Here is a 15,258-nt window from a genome sequence, read left to right as displayed (position 1 = left end):
TCACATAGCGTGAGTACGGCATGGAGGTTGGGGGGGAGGGGTCCAGGGCCACAGAGGATTTCTTCTTTCCCATTGTTTCCCCAGAGAGTCACCCTGCCTCTGATTGAGGATTAATAGGAGATTAGATCAAGGGTTAATTGTGTGCTTCGCTTCTTACTACACTCAGGAGGGGCTGGTAGGTGGACATGGAGAGAGGTAGCAACCTTCGGAAGGTACTATCTAGGCAGAAGCTAAATGCTTCTGTTAAATGCTTCCTTCTATTTCCCCGGTAAGGCACTAGGACCATCCTCTCTTCTTCCATCTCTCTCTTCTTCTCCTTGCGGATCAGTTCCTTTTTTAAAATTGAATTATAGTTGACTTACAATATTGTGTTAGCCTCAGGTGCATAGCAAAGTGATTCAGTTATACGTATATTTAGATTTTTTCCATTACAGGTCATTACAAGATACTTAATATAGTTCTGTGTGTGTTAGTCACTTAGTTGTGTCTGACTCTGCAACCCCATGGACTGTAGCCCGCCAGGCTCCTCTGTCCATGGAATTCTCCAGGCAAGAATACTGGGGTGGGGAGACATTCCCTTCTCCAGGGGATCTTCCCTACCCTGGGATGGAACCTGGGTCTCCTGCAGTGCAGGCAGATTCTTTACTGTCTGAGCCAAGCCAGAAGCCCTCCAGTTCCCTGTAGTGTATAGTAAATCCTTGTTGTTTATCACACCAGCTTTTTCTCAACTTTCCTTAAATTTCTTTCTTCTTACAGACTATAGACCTTAGGTAGAAAAGTAGCCTTATCATAGACTGGTCTTTTCTCCCCTGACTCTTGCAGGCAGGTCTGAGCACTATTCCTGCGCGCAGGAGACAGGGGCAGGCTTGCTGGGATGGAGCTGCCTGTTCTCGAACTGCTCCGTTGGTAGCTCTTGTGAACCCGGATCCGTTCTGATGGAAACTCCGGCCAACTGGCCTTGCCAGGCCGGAAGTGGATTTTTGCCTCTAGCAGGCCTCTGCCACCTTCCAAGACGCTTCAGTTCTTGGGGCCTGACCCTCGTTTTGGGGCAGTGCCAGAGGGCGCATCGGGATATGCTCATGCCTGAGTCCGATGGGAAACCTTTGACCCACCCGCTTGTCAGGGACTGAGTGTGGGGACCCCGGATTCAGTGACTGCAGCCCCGCGTTGAGAAGATTGTATGACCTCCAGGGCCAACTGGAGACCCAGCGAGGGCGCTCTCAACCACCACCCTCACCCTAGCCGGAAGTCAAGGTGTGTGCCCAGAAGAAGGGCGTTTTCCACCTCTCGCCCACCACCTTCGCCAAGTTCCAAGGAAAGGGCGAAGACCGGGGCTCTCCGCAGCCCGCGGAAGGGCGCGTTACTTCTGGTTGCTCTAGGGATTCCTGACCTCAGCTCCGCCCTCTAGAGTGGAGCGGTCATCAGAGAGGAGGCATTTTGGGGAGCCTTCTCCAGGCTCTCACTCGCCCCCTGAAGACTTTGTCCCGAACTGAGCGCAGTTCTCGCGGAACTGCTCCCAGCCAAGGTTCCCTGAGGGGACGGGGGCTGGGGGAAGGGGGACGGCGGAGAAAGGAGGGGTGGGGGAAGCCCAGGGGATGCACAAGACAGGGAAGAAAAGTTTCCCTCGTGCCTCGACCTTGGCCTCCAGGGGTCGCGACAGCTAAAACGGGGGCGTCTCCCCTCGACGACAAAGCCCCGCGGGAGCCTCTGGCACTCTGTTCACCCGGGCCCGCGAACTCTGCGCCTGGAGGCGAATCGCAGTCTGGATGCTCAGAAGGCCTGGAGGCCCCAAAGCGCTGGGTTTGGGCACCGCGAAAACGACCTTCTAAAGCTGACGCCGGGGTCCAGGGGTGCCGTCCCAAGCCCCGAGAAAAAAGTGAAAGGCGAGATGACACGCACTCCTGGGGCAAACGCTGGGAGACCAAAATCCCGAGCCTGGAAGCAGCAGGGAAACACGAAACCTGTTCCCACTGGAGATTAACATTCTGGGGGTTGAAGATGGGGGCAGCTCCTAGCCCCTCATCTCCACTGCCCCCACTGAGGCGCCCATGTCCCTGGTGCGCCTCTCCACGAGCTCCTTCTCTCTCCGCTTGGCGGGTGAGCGGCGGCCGCCAGCGCCCCGGCAGCAGCTAGATGTCAGGCGAAGCCCGGAGCGCGGCGCACGGGGAAGGGAGGGGACGGCAGGGGAGGGGAGGGGTGGGGCGGAGAGCGCGCGCGGGCTCGGCCAGTGCGGGGGGGTGGGCGGGCGGAGCGGGGAGACGGGCGGGAGGGGGGGAGGGAAGGGGGGCAGCTGTGGGCAGGGAGCCGGGCTCGGCCGCCAGCACTAAAGATGGAGAGGCGCCGGGGCCTCGCAGGGGAGGGGGCTCGGCGTTGACGTGGGACGCGGCGGAGGCGCCGCAGCCGGTGGTGATTTGCTAACCTCGCAGCACAGAGGAGTTGAGGGCGATGAGAGCGGGTACTGCGAACTGCCGGGCGATGCCGCCGCTACCGCCGTGATACCGAGAGCAACAGTTCCCCAGCAACACCCCTCCCCGACAGAGGCACACACCCCCAAGAGGCACGCACACCCACCCCACGGCACCCGGCTCGGCAGTGGTGAGTTGGGGGCCAGGGAGAGGCGCACTGCCCAGACATAGCTGTGCGCCCGGGCGCCCCAGGGCTGGAGAGGTCTGGGGGGGCGCGCTCGCTTCGGCCACTCGACCGCTGGGCTTCTGCCTTATTTTATTCGGCTTGTTTCCTTCCTTCTGCTGCAGCCGTCGCCGCCGGCGGTTGGGGGTCGGCTGGAAGGGAGAGCCCTGGCTGTCAGCTTGGGCGCAGTTGCCTCCCCAACCCTTCCACTCCAGGGCACAGTCGGGGTGAGAGGTGGGGGCCAGAGCGGTCTGCGGGGCCGGGAGGCACAAGCGGAGGGCTGGGAATTGGAGGCTTTGTACCAGCAGGGGCCGGCGGAGGAGCCGGGAGCCTGTGGGTGCTCATATGTATGCCGACCGGTGCGCGGGCGCGAGATAGGGCTGTGGTTTATTTGTGTGTTTATTCGCCCGCCAGCTGGGAAGCTAGAATCGGAGGATCGGAGGAGTGGTTTGGGGGGCGGAGGGGAGCCGGACTGGGACTCACTTGGGTTTTGTTTCTCTCTGGAAAACGTGGTGGGCTCCTTTTTCTTGATTGGACTTGATCCCCCCGGTTTTGGGGGGGAGGGGCTCGGTGGTGGAGCGCTGGAGTGTCTCCAGCGCTCCGGGCCCTCTTCGGCTCTCGGCGGGACCGGCCGTGGCGCCGGAGCTCGCTGTGCGCTCCCGGCCGCGCTCGGTGGGTGCTCCGCTCTGCACCTGATGCGTTCGGGATGCCTTTCCCACCCCGGCGCGCCAGCAGCTCGCTCTCACAGCCCCTCGAACACTCCCTCACGCGCTCGAAATGCGCACGGTCTCGCCGGCCCGCGGACCCGCTGGAACGCACAGACGCGCTCAGCACCGACTCACTGGCCGCTCCCCGGAACGCTCGCAACGTGCCTGGGCCGGGCGCGCCTGCTGCTGGCGCCACCCGCCCGAGGCCGGGGACCTTGCCCGCCGCTCCCGGGGATCCCCGCCCTGGGTCGGAGAGAGAGGGCCCTCAGATCCCTTCTTGCCTTTCCTCCCACAACTCGTTGTCGGGCTTTTGTGCTTCCCCTTCGCCTCAAGGCGAGTCCGCCTTCTCGCCTCTCTCGCCCCGGCGTCCGGCCCGCCTGGACTCTTGCCTTTCGCCCGGGTCTCTTTCGCTTTTCTTCTTTCCTAATCCGGCTCCCTTTCTTGTTGCCATCTGGCTTCCCCAGAAAAGTTGCTTCCCCAAGTTTGCTGAAGTCGTCTCCAAGTCTCCGTGGGGGGTGGCTGGGAACTGGGTGGGGGGTGGGGGGCGGGAAGGTGTGAGCGCGCGATCGATCCCCGGAGCTCGAGCTGGTTAGCGCTGGCTTTCCGCCGTGACGAGGGGCACGGCGCTGCAGCCAGCACTAGCCGGCTCCCGGGCGCCGAGCCGCGGGTTTCAGGGACGGCTGATCAGGGCACCCTGATTTCCCTCAGGACCCACGGTGCTTGTTTTGGGGAAGGAATTCGGGTAGACCAGCTTCCATTCTTTCGATTCCTACCTCCTAGTTCTCTGAAACCCGAAGTCTGCGGGGAAAGCGCATGGTGCCAAGGCACTTGGGAATGCTCACCGCCCCCCACCACGGCCTCCGTTCCCACCCCAGGGTGGGGAGCAAAAGTGTCTTCTTGATTGACCGTCCTGTTAACCCTTTCTAAGTAAGATTTGTGGCTCTGGAGTCAATAGGGTTCCTTTTGGGGGCGGAGGCCAGCAGTATTCCAAGAGGAAGAGCCCTTGCTCTGCGTTGCTTCCAATTGATTTCACAGCAGTGCTGGCCACAGCAAGGCCGAGGCTGGGAGGGACCTGGGCCTGTGAGGTCTTTCAGACAAGCTTTAGACAGGTTTGGGAGACCCAGAGCCCTGTTACTGATCCCAAACAGCACTTCGAGAGAGGCCTTTGTCTCCAGCCCAGTCTTCCCTTCATGCTGGTAACTCACACCATAGATGCTGGTGCCAATATCACCTCTCACCCCTCTGAGCCAGGTCTAGCAGTCTGGCATCAATTCCTCTTTGGGTCATGGGACTTGCCCACTCCAGGGAGCCTGTGGGACACACTGGGAGTTTGTGTTCCCAGCACATGCACTCCTGGCTTTAGGGGTGCATGTTTCCTAGGATCTCTCTGTAGGTCCTTCAGTACCTAGCCTGCATATTACAAATCCTCCTCACTACTGGGCACTTGTGGGCAGGAGTTAAGTGTGGCACATTATATAAGTGTGGCACATTATGTAAGTGTGGACACGTGTACTTGGGGTTTCCCAGGTAGTGCAGTGGTAAAGAATTGCCTCCCAGTGCAGGAGATACAGGAGACACAGGTTCAGCCCCTGGGTGGGGAAGATTTGATGGAGGAGGAAATGGTAACACACTCCTGTAGTCTTGCCTGGGAAACTCCTTGGTCAGGAGCCTGGCAGGCTACAGTCATGGGGTCTCAAAGAGTTGGACACGACTGAGCATGCATGCACGCATGTGTGCTGTTTCTGCTTCTCTGGCTGGTGCATGCACACATACGTGCACACGACACAGTTGAGATTTTGGATTACTTATACAATCACTTTGAGGCACCCATGATTGGAAGTGAGCCAAGCTAGTACATAGACTATGTGTGTGTATTTCTCTTAGGGCCTAAGGAGAGGGTCAGGGCGTGGGTTCATCAGTCCTTTGCAACCCTGAGAAGAGTGGAAGGGCAGAGGCCCAGGAAGGCATTAACTGAGGGTGAAAAGGTGGGCTGGAGGAGAAACTTGCCTGTAGATTTCTTTGAGCTGTGACTCTAGGCTGCTAGCCCCAGCTAGGCTGGGCGTTGTTCCTGGGGCTACCACAATGAGGCAGGATTTAGAGAAACTTCGTTTTGAAGATGAGATTTGCTGCACAAGGGGTTGAAAGTGAAATTGAGTGCTCACACTGACTAGAAGAGGGGGTTAAATTCTTACTCATTTAAATTAAGCACTGGACATCTTCTCACAATCATTGTTGACTTTGCACAGGAGCCCCCCACCCTCAGACTTAAAGAAAGCTCAGGACTCACAAGACTTCACTGTAATTTTCATTTTACTTCTTCTAACAGATGTCATAGACCAGTGAATTAGGCATGTGCTATGTAGCAGAACCTTCTCCATCATCCTTGGGCGTGTAAAGGCAGTCATGTAGATTTCTAGAAAGCCCTTCCCTTCTCTTAAACTCTCCAGGACTGTCTTGCTGCAGGTTTGGGTCAGGGGCTATTGATTGAATTCTTACTTTTAGGGACAGTAACTAATTTATCTTTTGTTCTTGCGTCTCTTTTGCCTCTTTCCCGATTTCTCCCCTCTAGCCCTTCCCATTGGCCCAGGAAACGCACCCTGCCCCGCCACGCAGAGCCAGGAAGGAAAGAGAGCCTCATGCCTAAGCCTCGGGGAGCACCATGGATCTGACAAAGATGGGCATGATCCAGCTGCAGAACCCCAGCCACCCCACGGGGCTCCTGTGCAAGGCCAACCAGATGCGGCTGGCCGGGACGCTGTGCGATGTGGTCATCATGGTGGACAGCCAGGAGTTCCATGCCCACCGGACTGTGCTGGCCTGCACCAGCAAGATGTTTGAGATCCTCTTCCACCGCAACAGCCAGCACTATACTCTGGACTTCCTGTCTCCCAAGACTTTCCAGCAGATTCTGGAGTATGCATACACGGCCACGCTGCAGGCCAAGGCGGAGGACTTGGATGACCTGCTGTATGCCGCCGAGATCCTGGAGATCGAGTACCTGGAGGAGCAGTGCCTGAAGATCCTGGAGACCATCCAGGCCTCAGATGAGAATGACACGGAGGCCACCATGGCAGAGGGCGGGGCCGAGGAGGAAGAGGACCGCAGGGCGCGCTACCTGAAGAACATCTTCATCTCGAAGCATTCCAGCGAGGAGAGTGGCTATGCCAGTGTGGCGGCCCAGAGCCTCCCTGGGCCCATGGTGGACCAGAGCCCTTCCGTCTCCACCTCATTTGGCCTTTCAACCATGAGCCCCACCAAGGCGGCGGTGGACAGTCTGATGACCATAGGACAGTCTCTCCTGCAGGGGACTCTTCAGCCGCCCCCTGGGCCTGAGGAGCCGACCCTGGCTGGGGGTGGGCGGCACCCTGCAGTGGCCGAGGTGAAGCCGGAGATGATGCAGGTGGATGAGGTGCCCGGCCAGGAAAGCCCTGGGGCCGCGGAGTCTAGCATCTCAGCTGGGATGGGGGACAAGGTGGAGGAAAGGGGCAAGGAGGGGCCCGGGACCCCTACTCGGAGCAGCGTCATCACCAGCGCCAGGGAGCTGCACTACGGACGTGAGGAGAGTGCTGAGCAGCTGCCGCCTCCGGTCGAGGCCGGCCAGGGGCCCCCCGGCCGACTGGAGCCCCCTGCGCCCCCGGCTGAGAAGCACCTGGGCCTCTACCCCGTGTTGCCCAACCACAAGGCCGATGCCGTGCTGAGCATGCCGTCCTCGGTGACCTCCGGCCTCCACGTGCAGCCCGCCCTGGCTGTCTCCATGGACTTCAGCACCTACGGGGGTCTGCTGCCCCAGGGCTTCATCCAGCGGGAGCTCTTCAGCAAGCTGGGGGAGCTGGCTGTGGGCATGAAGGCCGAGAGCCGCACTGTTGGGGAGCAGTGCAGTGTGTGCGGCGTGGAGCTTCCTGACAACGAGGCCGTGGAGCAGCACAGGTAGGCCCCTCTGCCCCCGTCACCCCCAGCCTGAATTTCTGTCCCCGGGCCCGCCTTCGTTCTCAGCTGTCCTCTAGTCCTGGGGCCTGACTCCCTTGTTCTCTTTGCTATTTGTGAAAAACCATCTGTGGGGGGCACTTTCCAGGTATGTTGAGAGAGCTTCGGGTCTTTCCTAAACAAGGGGGATCTTATGTGCCCAGTTTCTTTTTAAAAAAAAATTATGATTTTTGTTTATTTATTTTTTGATCATGTCAGGTGGCTTGCAGAATCTTAGTTCCTCGGCTGAGGATTGAACTTGCGTCCTCAGTAGCGAAAGCTTGGACTGCCAGGGAATTTCTTTCGCCCAGAGTCTTCACTAAGCTCTTTCTGCTCTTTTTCATTTGGGCTCCCGTTTTGATTTTCCTGCTGTTGGGTCGCTTCTCCTCTGCCTGGAGAGACTCCTAAAGTGGAGGGAAGGAAAGGTGGGGTGAGGAGGAGGGGCCCATGGCCGGGGTCTGGCCACTCTGCCGGGTTTCAGGTACCTGAGTTCCCCTGTGGTGGTTCCTGCCCAGGCCAGCGCGTCTGCAGCTCGGGAGGAGGGGAAGGGCTGGAGTCTGCTTAGACCCCAGAGCAGCTGCAGGTTCCAAGCGTTGTTCCTGGTGAACCTTCATCACCAGGAATGTTGCTTCCTCTCCCTTTTCATTCTCTGTCCCTGTAAACACATTTCTGGGGAGCTGATTTAAATTCAAGGGAGAAAGATGTATATGAGAGACATTGGTTTTGCAGCTTGCAGTCTTATTCTTAACCCATCCTTACTCACATTGAATTTAATACCACTTTGGGCCAGCATCGGCTTCCCTCTGGCTTCTGTTTCCTTCTCTGTGCAATAGCTTTTATGATGTGCCTGGTTCAAGTGCTTTTCGTGGGATCATATTTTTGTTAATGGCAGTTTTCCCAAGTAGATGATGTTCTTGTCCATAGGGAGATAATAAGACCTTTTCCCAGGGTCATGTAGATACTGAGAGGTGGAGCTGGATTCAAATTCAGGTTAACCTTCTTGCACGTTGCTGCCTTTCGGAGTTATTCAGTCTGAAAGAGTGTCTTGTCTGCAGAACGGAGGGTTTTGAAATTGCTCATCGGAAATGGAGTAAACACAGAGGGACTCTGTAGTGAGTATGATGTGCCCGTCACATTACCCTCCAGTTCCTGGGTCAGGCAAGGGATGTCAAGAAACCCAGTTTCTCTTTGTCATCTGTGGTAACATTTCCCTGCACACTCTCTTGCCTGCTGTGCCGCAGATCTTGGGTGGATTCTTCAGTTTTGCACTCCTCTCCTCGCTGCCCCCCCCCCCAATTCTTCTGTTGACCATTCAGGAGGGGGTGTGGGGGAGAGGAGGTGGGGACATGGAGTTAGAGGCACCTGGAGGTCATCTGATTCCACCAAACTGAGTCGGAACCTCCTCCAACACTGCTTAATCCGGTCTTCTGAGACTTACCTTGCGGAAAGTGCCGCTGAGCTCCACGTAGCTGATTCTCTTCCGGTTGGGTGCAAAAAATAACCGCCACTAAGGTGTGTCTTCGTGATGCCTGTACTGCTCAGAAACAGACCGAGGTTGTGTTTGGTTTTGCTCACACTTTCCTAAAGAGGAAACCCTCTCCCCAAACTTGACCAGATACGTTGATCGCCTTCTCCGGATGTGAATTATCTCAGTTATGTGCTCTGAGAAATGGGGTATAGTGGAAAGTAATTTTAAAATGAATATATCATTGACGTATAACAGTTTCAGGTATATAATGATTTGGTATTTGAATATTTTATGAAATGATCACTATGATAAGTCGATTTAGTTAAAATCCATCACTCTAGATAGTCTGAGAATTTTTTTTCTTGAGCACTTCTAAGATCTACTCTTTTAGCAACTTTCATTATGTAATGCAGTGTTGTTAACTATAGTCCTCATGTTGTGTGTTATAACCCCAGGACTCATTTATTTTTTGACTACCTTTGACTACCTTTTCCCATTTCCCCCAACCCCTGTTCCCTGAAAAGTAGGTTTTTTTCCCTTGGCTTCCTGGGTCCTTTTTGCGTCTCTTTACCTGAGAGGGCTGCAAAAGATATTCCTCTCCCAGGAGTTTTCTGTGGGACCCTTGTTCCTCTGGGGAGAGCTGGAGGGTTGGCTGTGTTCTACCCGCCCTCCCCACCAGAGCATGGGTAACAGAACTAGCCATGTCTAGCACTGAGAGCTTGGCAACGTTATTTAACCTTTCTGAGTCTTGCTTTACTTTCTTTAAAATGGAGGTGTTCTGCAGGGTGGGGTGCTGAATTAACGAAGTAACATCTGGAAATCCCTGGAGCCGTGATTGGCACTTAGTAACCAAGAGGGTGAGGGCTGGACCCTCAGTGTCCCCCTGTCTCTCTTGGGTCTTGTCTCTGCTTTGCCCTCGCGGCTCTGAGTTTTACGGTGTAGTGTCCACGGCCCTGCCATTGAGGGGTTGAGTTGGCTGGGAGGTGGTGCAAAAGATGTTGCCGTTCTTCTGAGCTTGTGATGGTGAGGCGCCCGTCCTGGCATCCTCGGCGTCATGCCCTGGGCTGCTGACATGGGAGAATGTGCTACTGACTGAGGATGGAAAGTGGGCTGCCGCCGCCCCAGAGGCTGGAGCCTGGGGCTGTGCCCTGGGTGGAAAGCTGTGGGGTCCGAGGAGATCAGCGATGGAGAGAATGTTCCCGCGTGCTTTCCTCCCTGGCAGCCCCTGGCTCCCGATCTGACGCGCTTTCAGGAGGCTTCACCTCTCTCCCTCTCTTTCTCAGACCTCCAGGATGAGGGTGCTGCTTCCCAATTTCCTACTGTTCTCTTGTGTAAAGCTGCCAGCATAACACAAACAAAAAAGTCAAGACAAAAAAATCAGAGTGGGAGATTTTGATGTCAGGAGGCTGTGGATGTGATAGTGATGCACATGATGAAGTAACAGTCTAGAGGATTTATTTTATTTTGTTGCTAAGCCAGTAGGTCAGAGCGTTGGAAAGGTTAGGTACCTGCTTGCCATTGTAGTCGCTTTTCTGATTGGGGGCGGGGGCTGCAGGTGATGGGCAGAAGGGCTCGGAGAGGAAGGAGGGGGAGAGAGCAGAGAAGGGAGGCAGGCAGGAAGGGGTGTGATAGAATCATACCAGTGTGCTTTCCTTGTGACTTGGTTCCAAGCTGGGGAGAGGGGAGCCTGTCAGGTGACAGACAGTTGGAGTGAAACTTTGTGAAGTTATGGTCCCTGCAGTGCATGATGAGATGTAAAAGCAGTGTCAGATGTAGTCTGATGGATTGATGGAAGGCCCACACAGAGATGCTACCTGGGTAAATCAAGTGGGGCTTACCTGCCTAAAGGAGAAGGAAGGAAGTCAGAACAATCAGAGGGCCTGCTGGATAAGCAGATCTGTCTCCAGGCAGATGCTGGAGCAAGTGCTGGATTCTAAAACCTCCCCAGCAGGCTCACATCGCAGAAGACAATGTCTGAGGGAGGGAGGGTCTCTTTGGGAAGGTTGGACGACTCTTCTCTAAATTTCCCTGGTTGCTCAGATGATAAAGAATCTGCCTGCAATGTGGGAGACCTGAGTTCAGTCCCATGGCTGGGAAGATCCCCTGGGGAAGGGAATGGCAGCCCACTCCAGTATTCTTGCCTGGAGGATTCTGTGGACAGGGGAGCCTGGCAGGCTACAGTCCATGGGGTCTCAAGAGTCGGGGACGACTGAGTGAACGAACACTTTGTTTAAACTTGATCTCTGTTCTGTCTCCTTCTCTCCCTGAAAGGCTGGGCCTGTTCTGCATGTCACCTTGTCTGGATCTGATCTGGGGACCAGCTGAACTAGGCCAGGTGCAGTCTCTGTCTCAGAGTTATGTACATGTGATAAGATGATCTTGAATAATGTGATTGACTTAGGAGTCAACGCAGCCCTCATGGGCCTCAGTCTCCCCAGGTTCATGAGCCTAAATCTTTTTTCTTTTTTATGGCCATGTTGCATGGCTTGGGGTATCTTAATTTCCTGACCATGGATTGAACCCTCGTGCCTCCTACAGTGGAAGTGAGTAGTCCTGACACCCTGGACTGCCAGGGAATTCCCAGCCTGGTCTTAATATGTTTCTGAATTAAAGTGCCACAGAATCAGAGTGGGGTCTGGCTTCCCAGGAACCTCTGGATCTCCTGCAGACAAACCCTCGGATCAGCACTGTGTGTCCTGCATACACACAGGAGGAGCTCTTGTCTGCTTCTTGCAGGCATGCTCAGGAACCCCAGAGGTGGTCCCAACCCTGTCAATGCACTCAGGAGTTCAGAAGCTCCCCAGGCCAAGTCTAGAGTGCATGACCATGTCACTGAGCCCTCAGGTTCTGCCTGGCCCTTGCCTTGGCCTCTTTCAGATGGCCAGCTGCACGGTTTTCAGTGGTTGACCATGTAGAGGGCCAGTCACTGTTGACCTTGGTTTCGGCCACTTGGAGAATTTAGATGTTGCCCTGAACTCTTGGTCTCTTCTCATCATTCTGCCAGCTTTAGGCACCACTGAGGTCATACCAGATTCTATTTGGAAAAGAGCATCCAGTGGCATAATGATAGCCACAGTAGTAATATTTTTTTTTAAAAGGTAGTTAAATTTATTTTTATTTGTTTATTTTTTGACCATACCATGCGGTATGCAGGATTTTAGTTCCCCAACCAGGGACTGAACTCATGCCCTCTGCAATGGAAGCGCAGATTCTTAACCACTGGAAGATCCCACCCTGGAAGTCCCAGCAGTAATATTAACAATGCCTTTTATCAGTTGTCTCACTTTTTCCTTTGCGAAGCTCCTGTTTTAAAAATACTTCATTTATTTTTGGCTATCCTGGGTCTCTGATGCTGTGTGGACTTTTCTCTAGTTATGGTGGTCAGGAGCTACTCTCTGTCGCGGCACACAGGCTTCTCACTGTGCTGGCTTCTCCAGTCGCGGAGCATGGTCTGGAGGGCTCATGGGCTTCAGGAGTTGCAGCACATGGGCTTGGTAGTTGTGGTTCCCGGGCTCTAGAGCACAGGCTCAATAGTCGTGGTGCGTGGGCAAAGTTTCTCGGCGGCACGTGGGATCTTCCTGTACCAGAGCTCGAACCTGTGTCTACTGCATCAGCAGATGGATTCATAACTCCTGGGCCACCCAGGGAAGCCCCTGCCAAGCACCTGTAATGACTTTGTCTCTCTTAACCTCCCAGCCTCCCCTCAGGGGGTGCAGGTCTCTCATTCCATACCTGTGATGAATTAGTCTGAAAACCTAAAGGCTTTGTGTAAGTTTGTAGTTAACTCACTTAGCGGCAAAACCTGATCTGAACTGATGTGAGGTTATATTTATCTCGCCTATTTTGAATATTCATGTATTTTGCTGCAAAAATATTAATGCGTTTGATTACGGAGTGGTTCCCTAGACTACTCTGGGCCTGGTGAACACTCAAGTCCCCGTAGTACCTTTTTAAAATCTGAGCAGTTCGGATTTCCAAAGCACCAAGGATTTGGGTAAGGGATTGTCACCGTCATCAGCTCCAACTTACAGATGAGGAAAATGGGCTTTGAGTGAGTAAGTGACATGCCCAAGGTCACATAGCTGTCTATAAATGGCTAGAGACAGGAGCTCGGCTCACCTTCTAATTCGCAGTCCTGGGTGTTCCGCGCCAGGCCATATAAGCACATGGGCATTGCCATTCTAGGTCAGATCCATCTGACCTAGTCTTTGGGTGCCAATACCATCACTAAGATACCACCGTTGGAGGCTGCAGCTCTCTTCGTTGACGTCAATCGTAAAGGTCAGGTGGAGCCCGGCTTCTCTTAATAGCTATTTATGGCTGCTCTGTCATTCACAGATTTGCCCAAATCCTTTCTGAAACCATTTCTGTTTCCAGGAAGTATCCTTTGGGGGATGATGAATGACTTAAGTTTATAAGCTCCTGGACTCCTGGAAATCTAGTCTGTTCAAGAGGTCACTGGCTGTGAAGATGGGAAGGTGGCTTTGTGGTGTTGTGTCCTGCCATTTTGTAGGCTGGTTCTGTATTTTTTGTTTTTCAGTTCTGTCATTATTGTCAGTCTCTTTTTTTTATCTGGAATTTAACGTCTTCATTTGTAAAACCAGGCCCTTGGATGAAGCTATTTCTGGTTTGTTGAACTCTTAAAAAAAAACTTCTCCTTTGCTCTTTCGGCACTCACTTATGTCTTCATGAAGTCATTTTGGTTATTTGAATTTTGCTCTGTTTTGGAATCTGGTTTGGCAGTCAGCCAGCTAAAATAGGGGGTCAGTTTGATTTGATTCTGTCTGCTCTGACTTTGTTTTTTAATGCTTCAACCTGCTTAGGGTTACTGAGTCATCTGGAATATAGACTAAACTCTTGGGAAGTTTGAAGATGAGTTCTTTTATTTTCTTTCTAATAAGAAAGTTGCCTACTCTTTCATCTCAGTGAAAAGTCCCATTTTAACTTGCTGTCACTATTGGTTGGAACTGCTAATTGCTGGAAGGAGAGGGGAAGAAAGCTTTAGTTCAGCAATGCTTTTCCCTCTTGCTTGTTCTCGGAAAGCTATTTATGAATCTTTAAAATAGTGATTATCCTAAACTGTTAAAATCAAAACTCCATTCACAGCTCGGATTTCTTGCTAATTCAGGGGAAAAACATTTCCAGTTATTTTAATTCAAAAAAATTAATGACTTTAAAACAAGTCCAACCGAAAGTCCACATGTGAGACATAAAAAGTCTTGCTAAATGAATACAGGCGTGCCTCAATTTGCCCATTGGAAGGTTCTGGAATTTTCCACGATAAGTGAAGGTTTTTGTAGTCAAATTCTGTTTTGGCGGTTTTAAGTGAAAACTCTGACTCAGTGGCATTTATTTTGTTAGTAAGGAAAACCTACCACCGCATCCCCGCTCCCCAACCTCCAGCACCTGAGATGGGCATTTTGAGCAACTTATACTATCTGGGTCAGAATCTCGATTTCACCACTTACCCGCTGTGTGACTATGGTTACGTTACTTAACCTCTCTTTACTTGTTTTGTCTGTAAGATGGGAATAATAACCCAGTACCTACTCACTGGGTTGTTGCAGGAATTAATCACTCAATATTTGTCGTGAGCATGGAAGAATAGCAGAGAGCAAATGTTTGCTGTTGTATTTTTGCCACCATTGTTGGTGTGAAGCTGGCAGGGCAGGGTAAAATTTTTGTTCCTGTTGGTTGGTGTCCTGCTTGCCCTCAGAGGTGTCCATCTATCCAGCACCTGAGAACTGCTGGTGTTTTTGCAGCTGGTTCACAGTGGACATCCGCATTTCCCCCCAAAAAGCTGATCTCTTGAGGCACGGTGGCCAGGGTACTGTTTGTCCCATTGACCTGAAGCCTTATGAGTCATTGCAGCTTCTTTTAAGCTTAGCTGGGCAGCACGCCACTGTCATCAGTTACGAATGCTGAGGCCGCTCACCGACGCCGGGTCCTATCGCGTGTGCACGTGGCCAGGCCAGCAGATCACTGTGATGGGAGCACAGCTGCCTCCTCACCTGGAGAAGTCTGGGCTCTCCGGGCGGCATGCTGCAGAGCCCCTTCCCATCCCCACCCCACGGTGCAGGATGCTTCTAAGGGCAGATTCAGCAAATGTCGCCTTGAGTTCTTGATGCATATGCTAAGTGCATTCTTGTCAGCATCTTCTCAAAACCTCTAGCCACCCGCTGGGGTAGATATTCGTTTCCCATTCCCCGATGCACAGAGGGAAGCCCGAGAGGTTCACGGACTGGTCCCTGGTGAGACGGTGAAGGGTGGCACCAAGGTTTGTGCCCAGGTCTTCTGACTTCATGTTCATGCTTGTTTCCAAATGTCCCGCTTGGATCTTCAGTCCCTGATGGAATCAGAAGGGAAGAGGGGATACAGGAAGGACCAGTTCCATGTTCCCAGAAGTTGCTAACCAGGAGGCTCATCGCTTGACCAGTTCTAGCCTCCTGGCTTTGTCCGGTGGCTTGAGAAGAGGGAAGGAGAGTACTGATT

The 15,258-nt window shown here is 53.4% G+C and overlaps 1 protein-coding gene across 3 annotated transcripts in view; it reads left to right on the top strand.

Moving 5' to 3' along the window:
• The first annotated feature begins 2,297 nt into the window (after window positions 1-2,297).
• Window positions 2,298-15,258, top strand: part of ZBTB16 (zinc finger and BTB domain containing 16) — a 199,755-nt gene continuing 186,794 nt past the window's right edge. Inside the window, exons 1-2 of one of the 3 annotated variants that reach the window (XM_070473559.1) lie at window positions 2,298-2,595; window positions 5,905-7,262. In XM_070473559.1, the coding sequence (XP_070329660.1) occupies window positions 5,995-7,262 (1,268 nt within the window). In that variant the 5' untranslated portion in view covers window positions 2,298-2,595; window positions 5,905-5,994. Of the gene's footprint in view, window positions 2,596-2,620; window positions 2,856-4,058; window positions 4,263-5,904; window positions 7,263-15,258 lie in introns of those variants that run through there. The other 2 variants (XM_020872802.2, XM_020872806.2) reach the window with 2 other exon arrangements.

Source organism: Odocoileus virginianus, chromosome 10 (genome assembly GCF_023699985.2).
Source record: "Odocoileus virginianus isolate 20LAN1187 ecotype Illinois chromosome 10, Ovbor_1.2, whole genome shotgun sequence".
Taxonomy (NCBI): domain Eukaryota; kingdom Metazoa; phylum Chordata; class Mammalia; order Artiodactyla; family Cervidae; genus Odocoileus; species Odocoileus virginianus.
Note: the sequence above shows the minus strand (reverse complement) of the source record. Positions and strands in the feature narration are given on the sequence as shown.